This window comes from Miniopterus schreibersii (assembly GCF_964146895.1).
Source record: "Miniopterus schreibersii genome assembly, chromosome: 13".
NCBI lineage: Eukaryota > Metazoa > Chordata > Mammalia > Chiroptera > Miniopteridae > Miniopterus > Miniopterus schreibersii.
In genome coordinates, this window is record NC_138113.1 from 16,911,490 (window position 1) to 16,938,666 (window position 27,177).

The 27,177-nt window shown below is 35.1% G+C and overlaps 1 protein-coding gene across 2 annotated transcripts in view; it reads right to left on the bottom strand.

The window, feature by feature from the left end:
* Positions 1-1,343: 1,343 nt before the first annotated feature.
* STRN (striatin) overlaps positions 1,344-27,177 on the bottom strand; it is a 69,491-nt gene continuing 43,657 nt past the window's right edge. The window contains exons 7-19 of one of the 2 annotated variants that reach the window (XM_081157134.1): positions 23,069-23,204; positions 19,215-19,325; positions 17,035-17,121; positions 16,420-16,563; positions 14,087-14,223; positions 12,874-13,049; positions 11,193-11,240; positions 10,297-10,418; positions 6,925-7,092; positions 5,149-5,289; positions 3,568-3,675; positions 2,378-2,464; positions 1,344-2,288 (exon numbers count right to left, since the gene is read on the bottom strand). In XM_081157134.1, coding sequence (XP_081013260.1) covers positions 2,119-2,288; positions 2,378-2,464; positions 3,568-3,675; positions 5,149-5,289; positions 6,925-7,092; positions 10,297-10,418; positions 11,193-11,240; positions 12,874-13,049; positions 14,087-14,223; positions 16,420-16,563; positions 17,035-17,121; positions 19,215-19,325; positions 23,069-23,204 — 1,635 coding nt within the window. In that variant the 3' untranslated portion in view covers positions 1,344-2,118. The remainder of the gene's footprint in view (positions 2,289-2,377; positions 2,465-3,567; positions 3,676-5,148; positions 5,290-6,924; positions 7,093-10,296; positions 10,419-11,192; positions 11,241-12,873; positions 13,050-14,086; positions 14,224-16,419; positions 16,564-17,034; positions 17,122-19,214; positions 19,326-23,068; positions 23,205-27,177) is intronic. The other variant, XM_081157133.1, reaches the window with a different exon arrangement.

The window sequence follows — 27,177 nt, forward strand, 5'->3', positions numbered from 1 at the left end:
CTGGCACAACAATAGCTTTGTAGTTGTCCATCATAAATACAACAGGCTGGGCACCTGGCTAGAATTTTCTAGTATTCTTCTATAAATGTTAGGTTAGCAATAGCATTATTTTACTCTCTGAAGAACCCAAAGAGGATTTCCACAAACACAATGTGGAATTCCATATCTGCATGGGAATATAAATATTCACCTGGTATGCAGCTCAGCTATGATATGGCAGCTTGTGTCCAGGTCAATTCCTTTGATTATACAAGAGTCCCTTCAGCCCACTGTTAACCAAAGCTCAGATGAAAGGACAAGGTAGTTGTGTCAAAATATTAAAGCATACTGTATATCAACAAAGCAAATTTAGCACAGGTCCTTAACTTTAAGGAAAATTTGCCTGTACATTGCAGAATTCTAGAAGCAGACAAGCAGTGATTTTAAAGAAAAAGAGTTAATTATCATCCATATCAACGCCAGAATACTTCTTCAAGGAGAAATATCATTAGAAGTACAATTGTTGTGACAATGGAATATGTGGTAGGAATTTAGGGACTGTATTAAAAGGTTAATATATTTATGGATATGGATTTTGTAAAGTCTGAGAGCCTATTATATATACATTTTGCTGAAAAGCTGGGCATTAGTAACTTATTTCTAATTTCTAGATTGGTCTCTGACATTCTGAGCAAACGAGAGTGTGTGAGGAGGTGAGAGTTGCAGGGATGAGGTATGTATACCAGGGTCAGAGAGCGGGGTCAGGGGAATCCCAAGAGCTGACCACACGTCGGTCAGAGGCAAGGATCTCAGGGAACCCTGGTGCTTTAATATATGGTTTTCCCCAGAAACAATATTGATTCACTGCCATTAAAACATGCTGTGTTTTAAATTAGACAATGGAGGAGGAGGGAAATGAAGGGAGAACTATTTACCCAATATTATACACGGAGCCCTTCTGTTCAGGTTTTTAAGAGGTCCTTCTTATGGGAGATGCTAATGGAGGACTTTTGGGTTATAAAACATTTGTTTTATTTAGTACTTCTGCAAAAGCAGCTGAAATGAACCATACCCTTTGGACTGTTGAAACATAATTATGAACTATTTTTTTGGTAGGTGTCAGATAATTTGAGTATTAGAAGAAAGAGCAGAGATCATCTGAAGTGTGGTTATGTGGGTTTCGATAAATGAGTACTTGCAAATAACCACCATCTTTTCAACCACTGAAAAGTTAAGATTTTATCGATAAGAAATAATCACTCTGATACTGTAAATATCATACGAATAAAGTGAGCTTTAAAATTAATAGAAATTATAAAGATATGCCCTGCTTGCCCTTAAAAATAAACAATCTTACACCTGAATTAAGTTAAATCCTTTAGTAAAAGCAGAATCTCAACTACTCTTTACAATGGTGAGTGTTTTTGACAGCTAAACTTCAGAATGGTACCAAATCCATTTTCAAAAATGTAATACAATACAGAAATCTGCTTACAAACTGAATATCTGTTTAGCATTTCTGAATAATAATACATTTAACATATTATTGCATTTCTTTTTTCCCCCCTAATAGGTAAAATGCTTTGCCAGGTGCTGTATGTAAACAGTTGGAAAGAGAGCTAAATTAAAAACTCATTTTACACTGCCTAGTCATTAAGTACACAGGGATTAGTATGGCAGGTATAGTGCAGATTACTCTTTTGACTACCTAATGTGTTTAGCAAGATTTCTCAGGGGACAACTAGGTCTAAATTTCTGCTCTTCCTCTACTCATTACCAGCCATGGAGCTTTTAAATGATCCCTTATAATGTGCCCTATTTACTCAACAGGGGACAAGCTAGACATATGTTCGCTCAGGCCCGCCTAGCGAATTAGAATTCCAGAAATAAAAGTTCCTATTTTGGGGAAAAACTGAAAGTTTTCAGGCTCACAGATTCAGCTGAGCTTGCAGCAACCTGAACAAACCTTAGTTTTAGAAAACAGTGTACGAATTGCAAAACTATACTTTACAAATGTTCTCTGTGCTCCTTCAGCAGAACAGAAGGGCAGAACAGGTTGATTCTTGCCCTGGTCTTCTGTATCTCTTTTGTGCAGTTGGTTATTTATAAAGAGATAGAAGCTGAAGATGATGCAGTCTGTCATACGAAGACTTTAGCCAGTGCGTCAGCCCCAGCACTGGCTATATAGCATTTGGATGGGTGGAAAGCTACATCATGAATTGATTCTTCAAACTTTTTCCGATGAGCTGTGAACTCTTGGATACATGTCTTACTTTCTAAGTTCCATAAACGTATTGAACAGTCATGACCTATATCAAAAGAAAAGAAATTGAAAGAAAAATTACATTAACATGAAAGTGATAAGAATAAATAAATAATCCATAGCTGATGTACTTACTGCCAGACATCAAGTACAGGCCATTAGGATCAACGGCTAAACTTGTAACGGCTTCTAGGTGGGCTACCATTGAGTGGATCAGTTTGCCTTTGGAAAAAGAGATTGTTACTCTTTATTAATAGCTTTCCTCATCCTGAATATATGCCAGTTACCACGTTACACTGGTTGCTCCAGTCACCCATCTCTGTGGACCTATTGTATCAACAGCTTTTTTCATCAGTTAAAACAGCATTTCCCTCCCCACTCTAGCCATGTTAATGATGAGAAACAAAAGCTCAAATTCCAGATTATATTTTTGCCTTTCAAACCACAATATAAAAGCCAGTAATTTGTATACAAATATTCCTTTAAGCCACATGCACTAACCAGAACTCAGACATTAATCATACCTACTCTGCATCCTTTAGCTACAAGCAAATTATATAGATTGTGGGAACAGAGACTGATATAAAGATAAAGAAATAGAGAGAAAACCTGGCCACAATTTTGGTGGAAACAATATATAAAAAGAGTTTGAGAATATTAAATTACTCATCACTCACAGCTAAGTAAAGTCAGCAAAAGTCAACATATTTACAAAGCCAATAGCAGACACTCAGGTAAATATGGTTGCTAACATAGTGTTTTCCTCCCAGCACAGCTCTTCATGAATTTCCTTTAGACTGGCGAAATGTAATCCAATAAAAACTGGAAAAGCCCCAACTCAAATCAATCAGAACCAAATAGCATTACAATGCAGAAAAGATTAGTCCATGTAAAAATGAATAAAATAAAAGCAAATGACTCAGGGGTTTTCAATCTGAACACTAAGGCTATTCAAGAATTGAATGATTTCAAACAAAATATAATGACCATATGCTTCTACTTCTACTTTTCCCCAGTATATTCACAGTAAGGGATCATTTTTATTGGTATTTGAATGAAATTTTCATTATGTTCCTACTGATAACCTTGACTCCAGGGCCAAAATATAGCAAGTACTTACTATTAAATAAACCAAGATGACTCTATACGCTATCATGAGTAGTTCTTAGCAGATCTGCATGAAATGAACAGAAACTGAGCTGGGAGAGTACCTGTGTTTCAATGCCTATTCCCTGATGATAAAGTCATGGATAGACACCAAAAAAGGCCTACTGAGAGTGGAGGACTTTTTTTTTTGCTTTAATTAATTTTTAATAAATTCTTACCTGTATTGTTATCATAGAATTTGATATGCCTGTCTTCATGAGCAGTGATGCTGATGGGAAGAGTGGGATGACTGATGACTCTATTTATTTGGCAGGAAGAGTTGGCTGCTAAAAAGAAAAAATTAAACATAACACAAATTAGTCAAAGCTACTATTTCTTCACACAAAAGTGAACTGAATACTCACCTAAGTAAATGATGCGACTTTAATTTGTTTTTAATTTATTCTGTGACTGTGTTCATAATTTCAACGTTAGGAAATAAGAACTGCCAGGGCAATACTATACTGACAAAGCTGGAGGTCCCTAAGAATCAGAGTTTCCTTTTCCACCACCTGCTATCTATGGGTGCCACATAGGGCTTAGCCTAGAGCCAATGACATTTCTCATTCTACAATGTTAATTCCAAAATTTTCACATACTTCTTAATTTCATACTGAATTTTTACTTTACCACTGTAGCTTTAGGTCATATATTTAAATATGATTTTAAATTTACTGAGTCTAAAACCTACATTTCTTGGCAAAAAATTCTTTTTCCTATTCCATAATCTCAATTTTGATTTTTTTGGTCTCTTTTACATCCAAATAGTTCAATCAGTCTATTCATGCCTTCTTCCCCAAACAATTCTGAAAGAACATGGGAAGAAAACAAAGGATAACAGATGAGGAAGAGAAAATAAGGAAAACTAAAATAGAATGTAGGAAATTTGGGGGAAAAAAGAGAGAAGGGACCCCCTCTCCCCACACACTCATCACAGTAATTATTTTTAAAGCTAGTTCTCAGATTAAAATAAGTTTATGTGTATGTAAGTTTTCTTTACTAACTGCAACCTAAACTGTGATTGTTTGGATTAAGCCTAAAAATAGAAAGCAAGGGTTAAAAGAGCCCCAAACAAAATAATTCTGTAATGAATTCTTCACAATCTGAGAAATTATTTCCTAACTTCCTGTATCTAATAAGAAGTTTCAGATTTGGGATTTTAAGAGGCACAATTTGATCTATATTCTAATTAGTAATGAGCTGTGGCAAATTATATTATTAATATAAAATTAAGTTGATTTAAAAAATGATATGGGCCCAGCCGGTGTGGCTCAGCAGTTGAGCATTGACCTAGGATCCAAGAGACTGCGGTTCAATTCCTGGTCAGGGCACATGCCTGGGTTGCGGGCTCGATCCCTATCATTGATCAGCTGCCTCCTGCATGCCCCCAACTGGGGATCGAGCCATGCCGGATGGGCTAAAGATATATCAAATATATATATATATTATGAGAAAGGAAAAATATCTTATATTCAGAATAAATATTTTCTTCAAACAAAATTGAAAACTAATCATTTGGCACGAAATTAACTTGACTCCTCTTTGGCATAAGTCAAATGTTATTTCAAATGTTATAGTTAAAAATGTGCATACACTTACCTCAAAGACTTAAAATCAATTGTAAATCATCATATCCTTCTACATAACTACTATGTTCTGTGATTTAGTAGGCAGAAGACTTTATAATGACAAGTATTTTCCATAGTCAACTCTAGAAGTTAACATTTTGATGAAGACTATCTAAAGACTATCATACGTACTCGTATCTAGATTGGATTCTAAAGTGAGAATGCGTTGTTGTGTTTCCATGTTAAAGATGCTTGTATATCCTTTGCTGAATGATGCTACCATAAGGCTCGGGTCACTGCTCACTAGATCCACAGAGGCAGGGATTCCAAATTCTAAAAAAGTCAAAACATATTCAAAGAGAATGATAATTAGAGGGTTATTTAACAGTGTGCTTAAAATATAGCAAAACAAATAGCATGATTTCCTTAAGGAGTAAATAAGGCTCGACATTAGGATAAGAATTTGCTCACTGCCATTCAATGGAGATTATTTCTTTTTTTCTTTTAGACCTAGCCTATTTCATTACTCTTACCTGTTCAGCACATCTACCTGTTACTCAGCTAACATATATACGAAATGCAAGCCTTTATTTAAAAAGTAAATGGAAACATGTATAGACTACAAGTTTTGCTGCTTCTACCTCAATGTGGGACTTAGAGTGGCGTCATGGAAATTCTTCATTTTAAAAGCCCATCTCTTATTAGGAATTCTAACTTACCAAAAACATGGAATTTAAGGTAAAATTCCAAATTGTTATTGGTAGTCATGCAAATATTAAATACAGGCAACTCATCACAACCTAGACACACGTTATCACAGCTCAATAATAAAGAAGGTTATTTTTATTTATTATCTAAAATAGATAAAACTTGGTTAAAACTTAGAGCTTTTTAAACATAAAAAAATGATATGTATATATGAATGTAATATAATTTTTTCATTTGGTTCAAAATCTAACTAAAGAAAGCTAACAGTTCAAAAATGTATACATTATAGAAGAAGATATATTAATGGCCAATAAGCACACAAATAAAGTGCTCAAAAGAATTGGCCACCAAAGAAATGCAAATTAAAAGACAATGAAATACTGCTTCACACCCAACAGAATGGCTAAAATTAAATAGACTGATAACACCAAATGTTAGTGATTAAGGATATAGAACAACTGGAATTCTCATATGTTGCTGTCAGTGGTATAACATGGCACAACCACTCTGGGAAAAAGTCTGGCAATTTCACATAAGGTTAAACACACAATTCTACTTCCAGGTCCTTACCCACCTATCATAAAAACGTATGAATGTTCATAGCAGCTTGTTCAAAATAGTCAAAAACTGAGAACAATCCAAATGTCCATTAAGAGGTAAATGAATAAACACATTGTGGTTTAATAAAATACTATTAAACAATATAAATTATTGACACTTACTACAACATGGATGAATCGCAAAAATATATAGTGAGAGTAAAAAGCCAGACACAGAAAGAGTACACATTATATGATTTCATTTATATAAAGTTTTATAGTAGACAAAACTAATTTATGGTGAAAGAAATCACAACAGTGGGTAACTCTGGATGGTTATGGGGAGAGGGGATTGACTGGGAAAAACATAAAAAAACCTTAAGGAGGTAAAGGAAATGTTCTATATCTCGATGCAAGAGTTATACATTTGTCAAACTCATTAAAATGTATCCTTATAATTTATATACAGTAAAAACCAGATAATATCTCAATTAAAGATTATTTTAATATGCTCTTTCACCAAATACTATGTTTTTAAAACTTATACATAGTAAGTTGAAAATTCAAAATATATTTTCATTGCTTCAAAAACCCTTCAAATTAAATTTAAACAGTAAGAGTTTGTGGAATCATTTATTTATTTGCATGTTTATTTTTACAGTAAGACAGATAATTAAGAATTTTATAAAAAATTCATTAAAGTACTTTAAAAGGTATGTACCTTGATTATCATTAAATACACTTAAGGCTGGAGCAGCCTCGGTTGTGTTCCATAGACGAAGAGTGCCATCTGCTGAGCAGGACAGCAAACGCTGATGTGCTGCGCTGTAAGCCAAACCCCAGACTGCGTCGGTGTGGCCTAGCAAAGGGCCTCTTAAAACAGAAGGATCTACAGAAAACAGCAAGAATGCAAAGTCAGGAGAAAAAACAACTTATAAAAGTACTTAGACTCCAGAGAAAACACAAGGACCCAATAAAATATGTTTCCGACTATCTATTATTCTTTCTGAAGTGCTTCAATAATTAAAAACAGGCTTGGAAATATGCAAATGTGAGTTTAAAATTTATAAATTAAAATTACAAAGTACATATTTTTCTATTTAAAAAAGTTAGGTATTTCACTCTCCCTCCCTTTTTTCTTCCATTTGTCTAGATATTTTAAAGAGTCTGTTAAAACAAATAAATCATTTCAACTTAAGCTACTTCAGAGAAATCACAATTCACATTCCCTGAGGAAATAAACAGAGATCCTTCCCTCCTCCGACTCCTTCAGCACCCTGGATATACTCCTTCAGGCCACTTATCCTGCAGTGCCACCAATGGCAGTTATTCCTGGGAGCAACAGGCTCTGACATAATGGACGTGAACTGAGACCTACAGGGACCCCAAATTCTCGAACAGCAGTAACGGACATGAATGATGTGTGTGGGGGAGGGAGGAAGAAGGCAGCAGGTGGGTCACTTGTGACTATTTCATAATAAAAGTCAAAATGGAAACTTTAATTATTAATCCTCACTTTCAAAATGGCTCACAGATGTTAAGTTTAAAATGTTGCTGCTGTTCTCTGTCCTATATCCTCTCTCAGTCATACCCTAGAGTATTAATGGAAGACACACTGTGTGTTAGGCACTACGCTAGATGCTGGGACCACACAGATGATTAAGACACAATACCACCCATGTTCTCAAAAGACAGTGTGGTAAGTACAATAATAGTGGCAGACACCAGTTCCATGGATAGTAACTGGGTTAGCAAAAGCTGCTTAGAATGACACCGGGAGTGCTGGGCAGTCAGAGTAGAGGAAAGCCATTCCTGGCAAAGGAGGCACCTACAAAAATCACGGAAGGAAAGACAGCGTGGTAAGCGAGGAAATGAGCAATTTGGAGTGAATGGAGTATGAAGTTTGAGGAGGAATGATGAGACGAAGAGTGGCTATTTAATAGTGAGATTTCCACAACATATTAAGGTACTTGGGAATTATCCCAAAAGCAGTAGGGAACCACTAAAGGGTTTCCCAGGGGCTTCGGGGTGAAGTACCTACTGAATAAGGTAACTCTGGCTGTAGAGAAAACAGGCTAAACAAAATCAAGATAAAGGCAAGGGAACCGCTTCAGGAGACAGTGATGATGAAGACCTAAGCAAGGGCAGTGGCAAAAGGGACAGAGCAGAAGTAAATTCAAAAAACATTTAGGAGTGATATCTAAAAGACTAAGTAATTAATAAGGTATAGATAGTAAAACAGAACAAGAAATCAAGGATAACTTGTTGCTTTCTAATTTGGGTAATTCTGGTAGAGCCACCAACTAATAAATAATATATGGGAGAAGCAGCCCAGCACTTGAGAGGATTTATGGACAATGAGGCAGCCACTTAAAAAATGTTCTAGAGCTTAAGAGGAGACTTATGAGTCAGCAGCACATAAAACAATAGAAGTGGATTCAATCTAAAAAGAATATGTAGACAACGCAAAGAACGAGTTAGGGTCTGGACCCTGATAAATGCCAATATTTAAGATAAGGGGGAAAAAGGTTTACGAAGGATGGGGAACAGAAACTGTCAAAGATACATGTCAAAAATGCCCACCGAGGACAAACTTAAAAGAGGATGAGTGGTCAGCTTCAGAGCACCAGTACCTCTAGCAGAACAGGGCTGTAAAACAGCCTTGGGTCAGCCCTGAAAGTCTCGCTGCACTTAAGTGGTATGACCAGAAGACGGAATGCACAGGGATGGTGGAGCACAGGGAAAGGACATGGAATTAGTAACTAGTGATTGTGTTTTCTAGACAACAGCACCAAAGAGACCTAGATGGTGAAAGAGTCTAAACAGAAGCCAAAGGGAAAAGCAGCCAGAAAAGGCTTCCCCTGGCCCAGGATGGGTGATGCCTGAATTTACGTACATGTTGAGGGGATGGAAAAAGAACAAAGAAGCTTAAGATGAGAGCCAGAGAGATCTGAAGTGGGGAGTGGGGGGAGGGTCGACTACAGCCTCAAAGGAAACAACAGAGAACGGGGTCAAGAGCAAAAGCCAAAGAGTTGGCTTGGGACAAAATGAGGACAACTGATCTTTTGATGGATAAAGGAAGTAAGGAAAAGCATGAAACAGATAAATGCACAAGAGATTTGGGGAGAGAGAGGAAGTTCACCTCTCACAAAACATGTTAAATGCTTATTAAATGTTAGAAAAATTTTTACTTATTGAATTTCTTTACTTAGATTTGGTGTTAAAATTAATCTAAAGTGATAATGAAAATTAAATATGGCTTAATGATAAATATGACACTTTGTACCATTCTAGAATTAAGAGGAAACCAAAACAGTCAATTCCTAAACCAGTTTTTGTAAGGAAATTTTATGGCAATAGCCAGGGATAGATTATAATAAGGATTTGTGCCTCATGGTACTGTTCCCAAAATAAAGGGCACTTCTGAATTTTTAAGACCTTTTTTTTTTTTTTAAACGTATCTTTATTGATTTCAGAGAGAGGAAAGGAGGGGGGAGAGAGAGAGAGAGAAACATCAATGATGAGACAGTCATTGATCGGCTGCCTAGCCTGCAACCTGGGCATGTGCCCTGACTGGGAATCGAACCCTGATCTCCTAGATCCTAGGTTGATGCTCAACCGCTGAGCCACACCAGGCCGGGGAAGACCTTTTAGGTATTTTGGTGCCATGCACTTGAAAAGTTACTAGCCTCTAAGTCCTCCAATAATTGATCAAGAAGATGAGGCCAACATGCATTTTCCTTCAAAGTTGTTTATTAGAAAACTGATGAAATATGATTACAGATTAGTAATGATGTATCAAGTACTGTTCAGATGCCTAAAATGAGGAAAACAACTGTCAATCAAACCAGCATCTCGAATCAATAAGACTGGGTGGTGGGAACTGTTTTCTAAGGAAGAATACTTTTTTCTTTTCTTTTAGCATTATATATTAAATTGGTGCCAAAATTTAGGAATACTTTTAAACAAAATAAAGACATGGTTCTCTTTCACCAATTTATTTTCAAAAAGGTCTCATTTTATCCTATGTATGCTATGTACAATGTATAAAAAGAAAACATTTTCTTCTTTCATATCTTTGAGACTCACATACCATAGGAGTCATAGGGATCGATGTTGGGGTTGGTGGTGTTCCAGCCCTGGATCAGTCCATCAGTGCCACCACTAAAACACTGTTCACCGTTGCTGCTCATTACCACACAGAGCACTGGACCTCTGGGAGATAAAAATCAGTTTCTAGTCTCAAAAATAATCTGATAATAGGACTTATTAAACTAAGAATACTTAACTATTCAAATGGCTTTCTATTTTTCAGCTTTGTACAATGAATAAAAATACTATCAAAACACTGTTCATTTTTCTTCCTCTGCTAAGCCAAAGCTTGGTATAAACTATGGACTGTGGGCCAAATTGAACCAGTGGTTTGCTTTTGAACAGTCCTCAAACTAAGAATTGGTCTTATAGTTTTTAAAGGGTTATAAAACTAAACTAAACTAAAAACAAGAATATGCAACAGAAAATATGTGGCCTGCAAAGCCTACAAATATTTACTATCTAACCCTTTACATAAAGTATGAGATCTCTGCTACAAAGCAAGTGATTATGTACAATCCTTAAGCTTAATAGGAAAATAGGAAAAGCAAGTAATATGTGATCACAATAAAAAATTCTTAGATATTTTTATATAGGTTATCTTTAAGGGAAAAAAGGTCAGGATTTCTAATATTTCAACCTAAGTGTCTCAACTTTCTTTTAAGAAAGCTATATACATCATTTAAACATCATGCAAATAAAATCTAATTTCAGCAAGAATCCCCTTTTGGTAGCGATAAACTTATTTTTAACATTATCTGCCAGTTTCTCTTACAATTATAAAAAAAGCTAGTAATACAAAAATACATAACACAAATACATAAGTGAAAGAAAATAAAATATTCTAATCAGGCTGCTTTATAGTGATGTCGATTTTTTAAAAAAGCACATACTTACTTATGAGCCCTGAATGTATAGATAGGCTCCACATCAAGAGATGTACTCCTAAATCAGAGAGAAAAGACAAAGTTTCAGTAGTAAATAGTATTACTGAATTACATCATAAATTCTGGGTTCAATTTCCAGTGCTGTTATTAACTAACTTTAGGCAAATTGTTTAATCTTTCAGAATTTCACATTCCTCTATGTTTCAAATAAAACAAAAAAAAATAGGAACAACACCAAATACAGGAATAAAAGAGATTTTACAAGTATAACAGCCTAGGACAGGACTGTGTACATAGAATTTCAATAAATGGTACTTTCCATAATTTCCAATATGTCTATCCTTGATATTTGCAGAAATTGTCCAAGTCATCAGTTCATTCATTACTCAGAACACTGAATGTATGAGTACTCTACAGTACAAAAATGGCCATGATTGCTAATAGAAACTGGATTTCAAGTAAAATACCATTTTCTACAATGTATTGCAACGTTTTTTTGGCATATGATCTCTCTCAAGTCATTTCCAAAGTTTTAAGTTCAAAGGTAAACAGGGCAGTTATTTATATTTGGAGGTATTATTATTAAACTGTCACCAGCGAGAAACTTGTTCCAGTATTTTTCTAAAATTTAGTCAAGAATATATGATGAGACATTCACATTCTCTAGTCTGATGTGATGCTCATTCTGACCAAAGAACCAAAGAGAAAAAAGCACAATTTATAACCAGGAAGTAATTTTTCTCTGCTGAAGATATCTGATCCAAGAGAGGATTCACTTGGTTTTAGCAAGATCTAGTGGAGCTAACTGATAAAGACCGATAAATCAAGTATTTATCTAGTTTAGTATGACTCACAGCAGGAATATCACTGATCTCTTTCAAACGGGGCAATAGATATCCTCTACCAGTAATAAAACTTCTGTAATCTCCTCCATCGGAAATTCATTTCTACTCTTCTAACAGAAATGCCTGACACTATAGAAGGGTCCTTGCTATCAGATGCTGAGTTCTGGACCATGTGATCCAAGGAAGAAAGAAGAATAGCTCCAATAAGGACGCCAACAAGTGGGATCACGGCTAGCTTGGTGACTGACCAAGGGTTTACACCAACTCACACCTGTCCATGCCTAGAGAAAAAACAAGCGCCCAAGGCCAAGACCAGGAGTTAAATGACAGCAACAACATGCCTTTCAGTCTAGACCTCTTGGTGGGTATGGAAAGTACCTAAAGGGTCAAGGCCAAAAAACAAGACCAAAGAGAAGTCCTTCACCCCTCCCAATCAGCCTTCCCTCCCTTCCACTCCATAAGTCCAAAGCTTGTAAACAATGGGACAGGATTGGGGTGGGGGTTTGATGTTTAAACTTTTCTATACCTGTTTACAGCAACTGTAGAAACCTTCAGTACATTTAAAGGGCTCCCCAAATATGACAAACATTTAAAATACTGTGTAAGAAGTATAATAAGGATTCACAAATCCTGAGAAACCAGATAATACCATCTCTCCCTAAGTGTCAGTTTTCCAACCTAATATTAGATAGTGAGTATAAAGGGGAAAACACCCTAAATTATATGGCATGGTAAAGAAGAAAGAACTAGAAGAGATATGTGGGAATTTAATAGTAAATAATAAAGTATTTTTCTGCTGAAAATCTATTAATTAAAATACTCAAAGTTAAAATAGAATATTCTCACTTTTTGGCTGGGGCTGTTTTCTGTAAATTCCACATTTTTAATGTGTGATCCTCTGATGCTGTTATCAAAACAGGCTCAATGGGATGGAAAGCAAGGGCTCGAATGCCATCAAAGTGACTTCTTAACGTAAACTTTGGGTTCCAGGTCTTCCTCAATGCATCTTTATTGTTTGCTATCTATTAAAGAAACCAGAGAAAAATACCTATACATTTAGTTCAGGATAGAGAAAAAAAGCTATATTTCAACATTAATTCTTGCTGATTTGCCATTAAACTATCACATTTTAAAACTTTCAAAACAATATAATTTGTAAATGTAAATAACCAAATCAACAGGCAAAATTTGCAATATGTCAACAGTGGTTTTCTTTGAAGAATTATGAATGCTATAATAAGAAAACGTAACAATTCAGTACAGAAAAAGGTTCAAATAATTTAATAAAATAAATCTTCCCTAGGATCATTAAAAACAACAAGTAATTTCAACCTAAATTATAGTACAAAAACTAATTTTGGGTAGGAGTTGAAAACCTAAGTTATCTTTAAACATGTCAACATTATAGAATATTATCCTACTTTGGTTGCCTCCCGCACACTCACATGACCCAAATGGGGTGGGGGATCGAGCCTGCAACAAAGGTACTCGCCCTTGACTGGAATCAAAACCGAGACTCTTCAGTCCACAGGTCGATGCTCTAACCACTGAGCCAAACCAGCTAGGGCTACAAATGCATTTATAAAACAATTGTGCTTGGGAATCATAAAGGTACGAAATTTCAGTTTTGGTCCAAATCACTCATGGGTCAACCTTAATGCCTGCAGAGCACCCTGTACACATTCCTGCCTAACAGCTAAAATCACTTCTCAGCAGAATACTGATGTACTAGAGAAGCAAGACAAATGATACTGTTAGGCAGGCATGAATTTCAATTAACCACTGATGCCCTAAAACATAAAACGAACCCCAAACTTAGTAATGGAAAAGGAAATCCTTTATCTAAAACCAACAAACGAGCTATACTAATTTACAGACTTAGGTAAAGCCCATAATTTTAATCTCTATATGATGTGGAAAATATTGTTTATATTTACAATATATTCATGAACAAAATTCTATACTTGTCAAGTTTTACTCATTTATTACCATCTTTTTCTATGAAGTTAACTTTTTACTTTCAAAAATGAGTAAAAAGAACAAAACAATCACCACTCACATCATAAGTTAGTGAATCTGCTTCGTTGGCCACGGTAAGGCCTGCCAATTCTCCAAGCCCCAGTTCATTTTCAAGCGCTTCATCTGCTCCCATGATGAAGGACTTCCCAGAAGAAGGAGGAAATGTCAGTGCTTCCACTGAAAGAAGACAAAGGAAACATAAAAACACCTCTAAAGGGTCAATAATTAGTGTCATAAGAGCACATCGACTTTTGATTTTTTTGTTAATCCTCCCCCGAGGGTATTTTTCCATTGATTCTAGAGAGAGTGGAGGGGAGGGGGGGAAGGAGAGAGAAAGGGGAGAGAAAGAAACATCGAGGTGAGAGAGTCACATCAACTGGCTGCTTCCCACAGCACCCTGAGGAGGGTGGGGAACCTGCAACCCAGATACATGCCCTTGAAGGGGAATCGAACCCACGACCCTTCAGTGCACGGGCAGTAAAACATGAAACAAATCTAATACTTACTGTCCTTTCTTTTTCACTATACACAAAAACAATGTGTCTAAGGGAGAGTCAGGTTTCCTCATCTGATAGTTCATGCTAATTACCAAATTATTTCTATCAATTATTAATCACATATAACAAGCGATTCTGAACATTGCTACTCTCATTCAAATAAAATTGTTAATTCTATAACCTGGAGGAATATAAAAAATTTCAAATGAAAATGGTTACAATTGTGAAATGTGCCAATATAAGGCAAAACTATGTGGTGACAGAAATCAGGATCACCTCTAGAAAGGAGAGAAAGGGTAGTGATTAGAAGGCAGCACTAGTAGGACTTCTAGGCCTTGGTCATGTTCTGCTCCTTGACCTAAGGGCAGTGGTGACATGGTTGGGTTCACTTTGTAATAATTCAGAGCTACACTTTGGTGACTTCAGCAGTCTTCTGTAGGTAAGTTATATTTCATTTAAGAATGTTTATTTCAAACAAAAATTCTTAAAGTGTCCATTTGAACATTTTAGATTTCAACTATGCTTCAAGATGTCAGATTTACTTCATGATAAATATAAATATCCTTACTATAAATGTGGACACACCAAATTAACCTCTTTAGTCACCATCACAGAAGAACCAGTTAAAAGTAAAATGCCAAATTTATTATATAAAATAAGTATTTTACTTAATTTGGCTAATAATAAAATGCCATTTTTTGTAAATGCAAATTATTTTGACAAACTGTAGATGGTCTTTCAGTAGTTTTCTACAGGTGGTTACTTTACTGATGACAAACATTTATGAGTTTATTAGATGAATTTAGTAGTTTAAACTTTCACTGTTAAATAAGTAAATTAAATTTTTCTTAAAAGTAGCAAATCAACCTACTAATTAGTATACGTAGGAAACTGAATTTACAAGGTGTTTTTCAGCTACAGACTCATTCCTATAATTTTTCATTCAGTCATAAATACTCGTCAAAGAAATGAAAGAATAGTTATGTTCTTTTAAAAATAGTAGTAGCAGAAACTCTACTGAAAATCCTTATAAGAACAAAGTAGAGTACAACTTAAGTAAGACACTTTCACACCACCATAGAATAAAGCAGCAGTAACAAAAATGGGTTTTACCAAAACATACCATATATCCTCTGAGGGAATTTAAAGAACTCTAAACATTTATTAATGATGAGGGAATTGTTTAAATTAGAAAAGCAATTTTCACGCCAAAATTTCAACTAAATGAGTCATGCAAGACAATAAGACTACGTCTTTAGCCAGGTGTTTCGCCTGTTTTGTTTTCATTTCTAATATTTTCAGATAACTTTATTTAGGTGTTAAACAAAAATTACTTTTCAAAAAAAGACTAAGATTTGTGGGATTTTACCATACATATTGTTTGGGCTAATTTAGCTAATGTTCTAGAAATGGTCAAATAAAGCCTGAAAACACTACCAGTGGCTAAACCAGCACACTTGAGGGATGAAGAGAGAGAAAGCAACAAGAGGCATAATCTTATTTGATTTCTAAAATTCCTTAGAACTTAAGGCTGTAGTGCGTCTTAAGTGTGGCACTGCCTCCTAAATGAATAAAATAAAAATAAAGTAATAAGTGTATGTAGTACACACAGGCTACGGAAGCTTTATCTGAAATTGCAAAGATATTCAAAACTAGAACTTGAAGATGGTTTTTAAGTTTATGCACCCCTTTTCAAGCCATAAAGACTGAAGTTGGAATCAAGCCCCATGAATGTAAGAAAACCTACATTTGGGGAATAACATGTAGATCAAATATTGGTAGAACACAATTTTTCTTTTAGAGAGCCCTTTCTAGTAAGAATGTAGATATGGATATCCAAGTGCTTTCTGTGCCCCAGAGTGTCTTAAATACTCGCCTTCATCTGCCCTATTTATTTCGTGTTCAGGAAGCCTGGAGCTGCTGGGTCTGGAAGGTGAACCCACAGATGGCTGCAATGAGGGAAGTTCATCAACATCTCTCAAATTAGCAAGCATATCTTGTAGTTTTGACCTATTGGGCCCTAGCCCAAAAAGGGAGGGAGAGAACAAAAGAGAAGAAACAGAATTATCCAACTGCATTAAAATGGTGCCATAAACTTTATTCACAACTGCCAACATTCACCTCTAAATCTACCGTACTGTAATAAAAAGTAATTATTTTCCAAATTTTCAAATTATTTTAAAAGTTTATTATTTCTTGAAAAGACTTATATTTTACATATATTCTAAAAATTAAGTTAATGGAATAACATCACTATTTGTATGGACAAATGCTCAATGTGCAATTTCAACCATTAAAAATAATATTCTATAATTCTTGCAGATTGTTCTAAATTCAGACAGACACCGCAGACTGTGAAGCTACTGCTGTGTACCAAATTAAACAATAACATCACTTTTTGATGGTTTGCTTAAGTTAAGTTGCACTCATCGCCTTACATCCTGAAGCTATGGTACCCGAGGTGAAGCCTCATGCCCTGCTGATTACTTACCTGAAATGTGATTCTTCATTCTCCCACATCCCTGTTTTGACTGTTTTATATAGGATAGAGGCTGAAACAGATCTTCGGTAGTTTTTCCTGTTATAAGTTTAATTAAGAATGGGAAATCTTACCCATAGTCCGTTATGGTTTTTTTTCCTACACCAGCATAAGCAATTTAACTAATATCTAAAAATATATTTCAAGACAGTATGACTGGAGTACACAATTTGACTGGAAATATTTCTAATAGACCATATTAAAAGAATTCAAACTTTTCCAATGAGTACACAGTTCAATTAATAAGATATTTCTAGATTATAAATTAATGCTTCATTTAGCCATTCAAAGCTTTGCCTCAGTTCTGTTTTGGCTTGTTCCCAGACTACCATTTATCCACATAACAGGAACTGACAATGAAACAAAACGTGCTGAACCGTTTGTAGTCTCTCTAGCTTCAGTAAAAGACATTAAAATTTCTCCCCATAGTCTTTTTTCCTCATCATACTAAAAAACTTTGTGCTTTATGCCTGAATACTGATCATAATCCCCACATTCAGGAAATCGAATAACTTCTATTAATAGGAACACTGTTCCAGTCAAATGGTGCAGTTTTAGATCTTAAGTGCTAAATTTCAACTACAGCAATGCCTTGATATTTGACAAGAACTGAATAACCGATATAATAGTAGATGAGTTCTACATAAGTCCTGATACTGTTCCAATTTAAAGATCTTTTACATTTCAAGACATTCATTATTGTAGCATAATGAGTGAAAGAAATATATCAACTTTAAATCAACCTAAAAATTAAAATATTCTTGTTTCTCATGTATGATACACAAATTTTCCTCAAAGTTTCAGTTTAACAGGTTTTGTTATGGTTCTGAAAAGCAATAACAAATCATGCCTCAGTACTGTTTGTTAAGACTAATTTTCTTATCAGTTTATTTGGATAAAAGGTACAAAATATTCCACTGTTTTAATATTTATATTGATTTAATTTATATTGAGAAGACATCAAATGACATCATCTCTCATTTATGTAAGGGTTGTTACAATGATGACATCAATAATGGCCACTGACTTTTATCCATTCAAGCTAAAGACCTGTAAATCCTAAAATATTTTAAATAAATATTTAAATGTTTTCCAGTAATTACTGGGATTTGAAAGAATGTCCTAACAGGAGTGACTGGTCTTTGATAAACTTTAACAATACTATAAAAAGAAAAAAGTATATCCTTCCAGTCTTCTGCAACTTTTAAATGCATGTTTCACTAAACTGGATTTTAATCTCACTTTACGCTACTTTAATATCCCAGAGGGTAAAACTCCTATTGCCATAAAAGATAGACCCATGTTCATACAGTCAATAAGTGGAAACACAAGGAGCTAGTTTTACCTTGCTCTCCTAAAAAGGGGTTTTCAGGGATGTTTGAAAGTTTTTGTATTTCCATTTACATGCTTAACTAGATCTATTGCCAAACTTTATTAATAATTTGCATAATGAATTATATATATATGATTCACAGGGCTAGAAATTTAAGCTTCTGTTTTTGATGTGGCACACATTTTATTGAAAAGAAAAAAGCGAATTGGTAATATTATAAATGAAATTGGCCAAAAGTTTTAAATTAATAAATACTTTTAGAAATTGTGTATCTGTGCCCTGTATAGCATATAGTGGTGAAAGCAAATGAACTGTGTGCTATGAACACATAGGATATTCAGGGGTAGAAATTAACTTTCTTTCTGTCTCTAAATTCTAAAATTATGAGCAATAATTTTGGTGGATTGCCAGAGGGTCATACTAGATGAGATTTAAAATTATCTAAAATTGTCAACAATGAAAAATCATTATTGTAATTAAGCACATATATTTTTAAAAATAAAATCATCACTATGTTTGAATACACAGTCCCACACTCTTATGAGGCTCTGGATTTATTATTGGAATATACTATGATTCAATAATAATATGCATTGTTTTGTTTTATTTTGGGTTTTTTTTTAAGTTCCTAATTAAATAGCTAACCATTTAATTTCAACCCCTGAGAGCAAGTGAAAAGGAAAGAGGCCAGGAGTAGAAAAGAAAAAGAGTAAGTAGTTTTAGGAAAACATTGAAAAAAAATTGGGGGATATGAAAGAGGCAAGATTTATGAATTACAGATACAATGTTTTCCACTTACTCTTCACCCCCTTTTTCCCCTTTCTCTCCTTTTTGTATTGTTCCTTGAGTTTGGTAATTACTCCCTGGTCCACATTCCAAGCTTCAGGCATGAGACACTGGTCTTCCTTTTCTAAACAGAGTGAAACAAATGAAACAACCTTTTTCAATGAAATATTAAACACTATACGTCAATTCACTATTATGTCAATGACTGACATAACCATTTTCTCCTTAGTATCATTAATTTTAAAAAGACATCAGATATGTCACACAAAATACAGTATCTAAGAAACAGTGACCAATTCAATTTCCTAGGTAATATTAAATTTCTCTTGAAAGAGACATAGAAGAAAAAAAACCCTGGAAGATGTGAGTGACTTTTAGTAAATTAGGCCCCAAAACTCTATAATCAAGAACCCCTCATTTTCATCCCATTTTCTGAATTCGATTAGGATTGAATCACAAATTTTTTTTATTAATTTACATAATGAGAGATTATTAAGGTTATACAAAATAGACTTCAATGATCTTCTCATTTGAAAAATTTTCTATTTTGGCATGTGTTCATCAACAAATGATCATTTTTATTTTAAAGGTCTTATAAGAAACACCTGAACACTTAATCAACCTGCATTTAAAATTTAAAGCAATTTAAGTGATTTGTTTATCAATTCTTTAAACAGGAAATAGAGCTTCTACGAGAAAAGAAATTCCAATCATTAATTTTCCCTATTTCAGGAAAAGAAAACTTAAAGAATAAATGCTATATATTTTATACTTACTATAAAATAATTTCTATACTATATAATGTTACGTGTTAGCTTAGAACTCTCACTTGAACTCAAGACTCATATATCCAACTGCACATTCTACATTTCCATTACGAAGTCTAAGTAATATCTCAAACTACACATACAAAACCAAATTCCCAATCTCCCCCATCCAATCTGTTCCATCAACTGGATTCCCCATCATACTTGATGGAAATTCCATACTTTCATTTGCTCAGACCAAAAATCTCCCTTTCTTTCACCCAACATCAACTATTTCAGGAAACAGTTTTTCCTACCTTCAAACACATCTAGAATCTACTATTCAGCATCTCTACTACTTCCCTAACCTCTCGCTCTCTCCCCCTCCCTCCCTCCCTCTCCCCCTCCCTCCCTCCCTCTCCCCCTCCCTCCCTCCCTCTCTCCCTCTCTCTCTCTCTCTCTAGAATTACTGCAACAGTTGTTCTCTCTCCCCACCAAGTTCACTATCAACACTGGTTGCCCTGGGTTCTCAGCACAGCAGCCAGAGTAATGCTTTAACATAAAAGTCAGATCCTGCCATCCTCGTGTTCAAATCCCTCCCATGGTTCCCCATCTCACCAGTGGTCTACATAACCCTACATGATCTGGTCACTTCTTACTATATTCCAGCCCCAAGCACTCTAACTTCCTTGAATCCAAGCATACCAGGGCTGCTGCTATCTTAGGGCATTTGCTCTGGCTTTCTTCTTCCTGAATACTTCCCCAGGTACCATATGCCTAACTCCCTCGTCAACTTCAAGTCTTTTGCTCAAATGTTATCCTCTCATGACCACCTTATTTTAAATTGTAATCTGTGGCCTCCACCCCACACCGACCCCAGCACTCTCTATCCCCCTTATTCTGTTCTACTTTTTCTATTTTCCATTGCATTTACCACCTTCTGACATACTATTGATATATCATGGTTATTGCTTATTGCCTATGTCCTCTTGGTAGGAACAGGGATGGAGATCCTCACCTAGAACACTTGGCACATAGAAGGCATTTGATCAATACTTATTGAATGACTGGAATAAACAGAATAAACAGGAATTTGTCTATTCTTAAGTTCCAATCCACAGTTTAAAAAAATGGTTATTAGGCCTGTGAATATACTAAACATAATAAAAAAAAAAAAAAACCTCAATATTTTTATAAACCTAACTATAATCTATCAATAGTAGAAAGTCTCTTTTTCCAGAAAGAGTGAACAATCAAAAATGTTAATTTTCATCAATTGGGTCTTAATAATTAATTAAATTGGGTGGCTTCTAGATCCTAAAATGCCTTCAGTTGTTGTTTTTTAAATAAGCCTTAAAATTTTTTTAACTATAAAAATTAGCCTTATCATAATCTTAACTAGACTCATAATAACAACAGCAATGAAAACTCACAGATGTGTGGTAAAATCTATTTACTTGGCGACACTAACAAGATTCTTAACCTAAACATATTCATTTTCTAGGGGTTGGGGAGGGATAAAGGAAGTACTTAAAATGGTTTAAATGTCTATTCAACTCCACAGGATTTGCCAGCTAGTTTTGTTAATTGCTTAAAGGTAAAATGCTTAGAATTAGAATTATAAAATCTTTAAAACACATAAGGTCAAACTCCAGGTAAAGAAACCTCCAGTCAACTGAGAGATTCCATTCACTCATATTCATAAACAAAAAAATACCCAACACACTACTAAAGAGTGAGATAGCTCAGATGCGGGAATAGTCCCTCAGGTTTTCACTCATAACTCCCTAGCAAGTTAGGTTAAAATGCACACACAGGTGTCATCTAATACTCTGGGCCATGACTCACCCCTTAAGGCAAAGAAGTTACATAAGGGACAATGCAGCCGTGTCTGGAGAAAAGTGAATTCCAATCACCACTGCAAAGAGACTGGCAATGAAAAGGGCCCAGTATCATTACTACGCAGATGTAGGACTTCTCAAAGAAGACCTGCGTGAGGCACAGTGGGTCTAACCATATTGGTAGAATTGTTGCCTGAAATATCTGAATAACCTGATATATAAGCTCATTAGGAAATAAAACAGAAGAGAGACTCATTTCACTTTAACTTCCTCTGGTTTCCAAACTTTGTTCTGTCGTGGGGAGGGACAAAGGTCAGTCACTAAAGAGCCATTATATTCTCCATAATGACTTCAAGTAACTGACCCAAATAATTCTTCAAATGTTTGCTATGAAAAAGGAATAGAAGTGGCAGGAGCATTACCAGACCCCCGCAGGGAAAGCCCCAAGAAGAAAGTTTGGGTAGCTACTCATTCCCTAACCCTACGTCTCTCAAGTGCATCGGCTGTAAGCTAAGGGTGTTCTAAAATTCTTTAACCTCAAGAGAACATTGTCTCATTCCAAAACACTTGTTTTAATTCCTGTTAGATGTTTAAAATATCAAATACACTTAGAACAATTTACACACACAAAATTTGATGACTTGTGCAAACTGACGAAACCTGACTAGAATGGCAACTACAAATTTTTAACTTATCTTCTTTTTGTACAGAAGATGCCAGGGATGAGCTCTCTAAATCCTCTAAAGCAGCAATTTTCAACATTTTTCATCTCGTGGCACACACAAACTAATTACTAAAATACTGCGGCACACCAAAATATATATTTTTTGCCAATCTGACCAAAAAAATAGGTATAATTTTGATTCATTCACATTGCACGTCAATTGTTGTGTTGTCTATTGTCATTTTTTAAATTTTTATTTGACAATCTAAAGAAAAAGAGGTCGGTGTGCCTGACTAAATAGTCAGTAATGCATGTTATAAAAATTCGTGCAGCACACCGCTTGAAAACTGCTGCTAATGCATTGTCATACTCCACAAAAATCTAGATTTGTACATTCTACTGTCTAGGCAGAAAACAGAGAACATTCTGTATATGAATTCAAATTATTTTCATACTTCATTACTTAATTCTTTTTAATGAGGTAATTACTTGTACAACTTTCTTTACATACATACACACATACACACACACACACACACACACCGCAGACAGAAGGTGGTGGTAATAAAAAGTTCAGTGGATCAACATTTCAACATTATTCAGTATCTTTCCTTACCCCAGTCTGTTCCATCACCTGCACTTCTAGATTCACTGTCGCCTTCCTCTGAGGTAACCAAGAAGTCAAACTCCTTTAGAGCTTCTTCTGTATCTCGATCTTCACTGCTATCAGGCAATGCTTTTTTCCTAACAATCTAATGAAAAAATATGCCAAATTAAAATATATTGTGGAATTAATTTAAATAAAGGAGAAGGTATCCCTTTACCACTGAATGAGAAAACCGAATTATTTTCTTCAGAAAGTGTATCTTTGTTTTGTTAAATAACTGTAATACCAATTCAACTGTAGAAAACACAGATGACACTACATTTTAAAGCAATAATTGAAATTTTGTCCAATGATGGCTTGTTTTAAATAAACTAATGGTATCATATATTGAAAACACTGGAATATAAGACATGTATTTAAATTACAGGTAGATACACTATATCCCTGAAATACTGTAGTATGAGAACCACAACCAAATCTTACATTTCTTGGGTGCAGTTTGTGCAGTGTGCAGACATTCTAATCTTTTTTTCTTTTTTAAATATATCTTTATTGATTTCAGAGAAAGGAAAGGAGAGGGAGAGAGAGAGAGAGAAACATCAATGATGAGAAAGTCACTGATCGAGCCCACAACCCAGGCATGTTCCCTGACCGGGAATCGAACCCCGATCGCCAGGATCCTAGGTCGACGCTCAACCGCTGAGCCACGACTGGCCGGGCCAGACATTCTAATCTAACCAAAGAAAGAAACACTTCATAAAACATTGCAAGAGCTTTCAGAATATAACCATGATAAATTTTAACTCTTATACATCATTCCCTTAAAAATTTAATCACAAAAACTACAAACTCATAATACATGCCTCAAGACTCAGAAGGTATTCTGTTTGTGGCGGGGGGCTGGGGGTCGGGAAATTCCCATTATTTCTCCTGTCCCAATCCTGCATTAATTTTCTCTAATAGCTCTGTATTTATTCAAGTTTTTCCTAAAATATGGATGTTTCAGAGTGAGACTTGACTTAGATTTAATAGCAAATCAAATCCAGCAGGGCTGTTATATCTCATTTTTATATATTTAGGAATATCTCTGGAATCACAAATCCAGTTGGAAGATTAAAACTTAGGCTTAATGCATGTAGAGATAATTTTTGAGATCTATATGTCAATACTTTTTATTAATTATCTCCTTTTTGGTCACCTCCACCACCAGAAGCCCAAAGAAATTAGGACAACTGGTTTGCAGCTTCCTTTGATAAAATGGACTCAGTATCTCAACTTCTCCAGACCTCTCAGCCTTTTCACGTCATGCAAAATAGAAACAGCATGATCTGATCAAACTTTATCACTGTACTATTCTGAGTGGTTAAAATTATAATGGTTCAACATATAGATCAATGGTACAGACTAGAGACTCTAGAAAGAGACTCTGAGAGAGAACGATTACCTGATTTGGGTGGCCCTGTTCTCATGCTTGTGACTGATACCACTTATCAATCACAGCACTTTTCATCTAAGACCAGATACAGGCTCAGGAATCCTCCTCAGTGCAGCACTCCAGGGAGCCACTATCATAAAGGGAAGCTGGCACCGTGGATGAAACCTGATCTGCCCTAACCATCCTGGTGCACATAAACACTGCTGAGGAGAAATCGAGGATTCTTTAATGATGCTAGAATAATTAGTTTAGCTATTTAGAATATTTCTATGAAACCAAGAAACACTTTTAATTTTATAGCATTTTCCAATACCATCTAGTAAGTCTATTAAACATAAAAAGCAAGATCTGTTTGACAGAATGTAAACAGAAAACCTATGCTAAAGGTGTATTCTTTTGTAAGTATTCACAAGCCAGATTATTACTATATGGTAATAATCTGTTCTAATTTTCCCTGGGCAGGCAGACTACAGTAGAAATGTCTTTTAAGAGTTATACCAACAGAAGACGTTCGTCTTCATAGTTCCAGATACAAATGCAATGCCTAACCCACCTACCTTTACCCTACAGGCTTGATCCCTCCCTTTTCGTGACCCTGATGGAACTTATGACAGAAAACAGAGGGATCATCACCAACATCCTATAGATAGAGAATAGAGAATCCATATTCTCAATGCCTGAAAAAAAGGGCAGGGAAAACACAGAAGTATCTGGAACCATAAATTCAAAGTCTGAATGTATTTTCAACATTAGATATTACTAATTATAGTGTTAAGTCACAAAACTAACCTTCTGGGAAAAACCTGTTTCTAGGTCTCCTCTCTATATAACCTAACAAAGAAGGAAGATAAATGGTAAGTTGAAAACCACTGTCTATCAAGTATCTCATTTAAATCAAAAAATAAAAATCCCTGTATTTTGAATGGCTAGACATAAAAGAAAAGTGAACTGTAGTTACCAATGGAGAGTAGGATTAGTAAATGGGAATGGGTGGGGTTTGCTGTAATAAGCATGTATTACTTTTCTTCATTATATCTTAAGGTTCCACTCCACTCCTACCTTCAATAGCTTACGAATCAATTAAAAAAATTAAGACAAACACAAAAAAGATACCAGTTGCACAGGGGGCTAAGATTAGTAAAAGGGATAGGCTGTCACTTTGAAACCCATTAAAAGAGGCATAACACAAACAGCTATAAGATTTTTACACTATGACTAAAACAACAGTTAATTATCCTGCATCCCATTAGCTCTTCCTACCAAAGTGTTGGAATGTGGAGACAATGTGCTGCTGAAGTTATCTTTCATGTAGTTCAAAACTGATCACATTTGATGGGCATACATAATTTCAAGATCATTATTACACTTAACAAATGATATGATAATGAGAATGCTCATAATGAATGGTAAAAAAAATCGATGAAGAGGTTGAGCTTCAGGAAAGAGGGACATGGAGAGGAGAAAAATGATCCAGAATGTAACCCGAAGAACAATCAAATTCCAACAGAGGGCAAAGGGCAAGAAAGGAGAAGGGACATATGTACCTTTTGAAGACACTGTACTATAGAAGAGCTTAAACAAAATCAACTGCCACTAAGAGCTTTGTTTCTATATTTTCTTAGTTGAACCTAGTAAAAACTATTTTGATTAAAGAAATCAAGTAACATTTTAAAAAACCTGTTTGTTCTACTAAGCAGTAACAGGATAATTATCAGCCATCCTTTCTTTATATAAAGCACTGCAATAAATCTTCTAAGTCATGCTTATTCACTGCTACGTAGAGTTAGGTTTTGAAAGTCCTTTTGGCATGTTGCTATTATACTGCAGCTGTGAAAATTAATGTACTATATCATAAGAGTTAGTGAAACTATTATGAAAAAAACAATTATTTGTTTAGAAATATTTTTTCCGGAAGAACTACAAAAATTTTTTAATTCAATGTTTCAATGGGGTTAAGTATTTTTACATTAGCTGTGCCTTCATTACTTGGTCAAAGAATTGCTATGACCTATACTAACTGGAAGACAAGGTATTTGTGAATTTGATTACTTAAAAAGAAACCAGTTTATGGTTAGGAATGTCTAGTGAGACCATACTTAATAGTTAAAATAACCAGCTTACAGATTTTAAAAATATCTAAACTGATGTAATTACAACTAACAGAAACTCAGAGTGTCATAGCTAGTTATTATTTACCACTAAGCTATGAACACATTCTTCTGGCAGGAAAACAGTGTCTCAGCGCCACCATCTCACAGAAGTCACAAGGGAGGAGAGAACCTCCAGGTGAGCAGACAAAGGCTGCCACTCAAGCCTGGGCATTTTCTTCAACTGCAGCAAATCAATGCGTATTTATGACTATTTGTTTGGGCAATAGAAAGAGGGAGGGGAGAGGGTAACTTCTCAAAGCTCAAATAATATCCATGGCAGGGCTGAATCAGCAGAATACAACTGAAGAGTGGCCCAGGGAAATAATAATCTGGAAGTAATAATTTGAGAGTCTCTGATGGAAGCAGAGGCATAAAGAACAAAGAAGTTGCACTTAGAAAGCACTTTATAGTTAAACACATCATTTTCATATGTAGTGTCTCATCTATTCTTCACAAAATCCTCTGGGGATAAGATGGTATGTATTATAATCCTCACTTTACAAACTAAAAGGCTAAGCCTGAAGGATTAATAA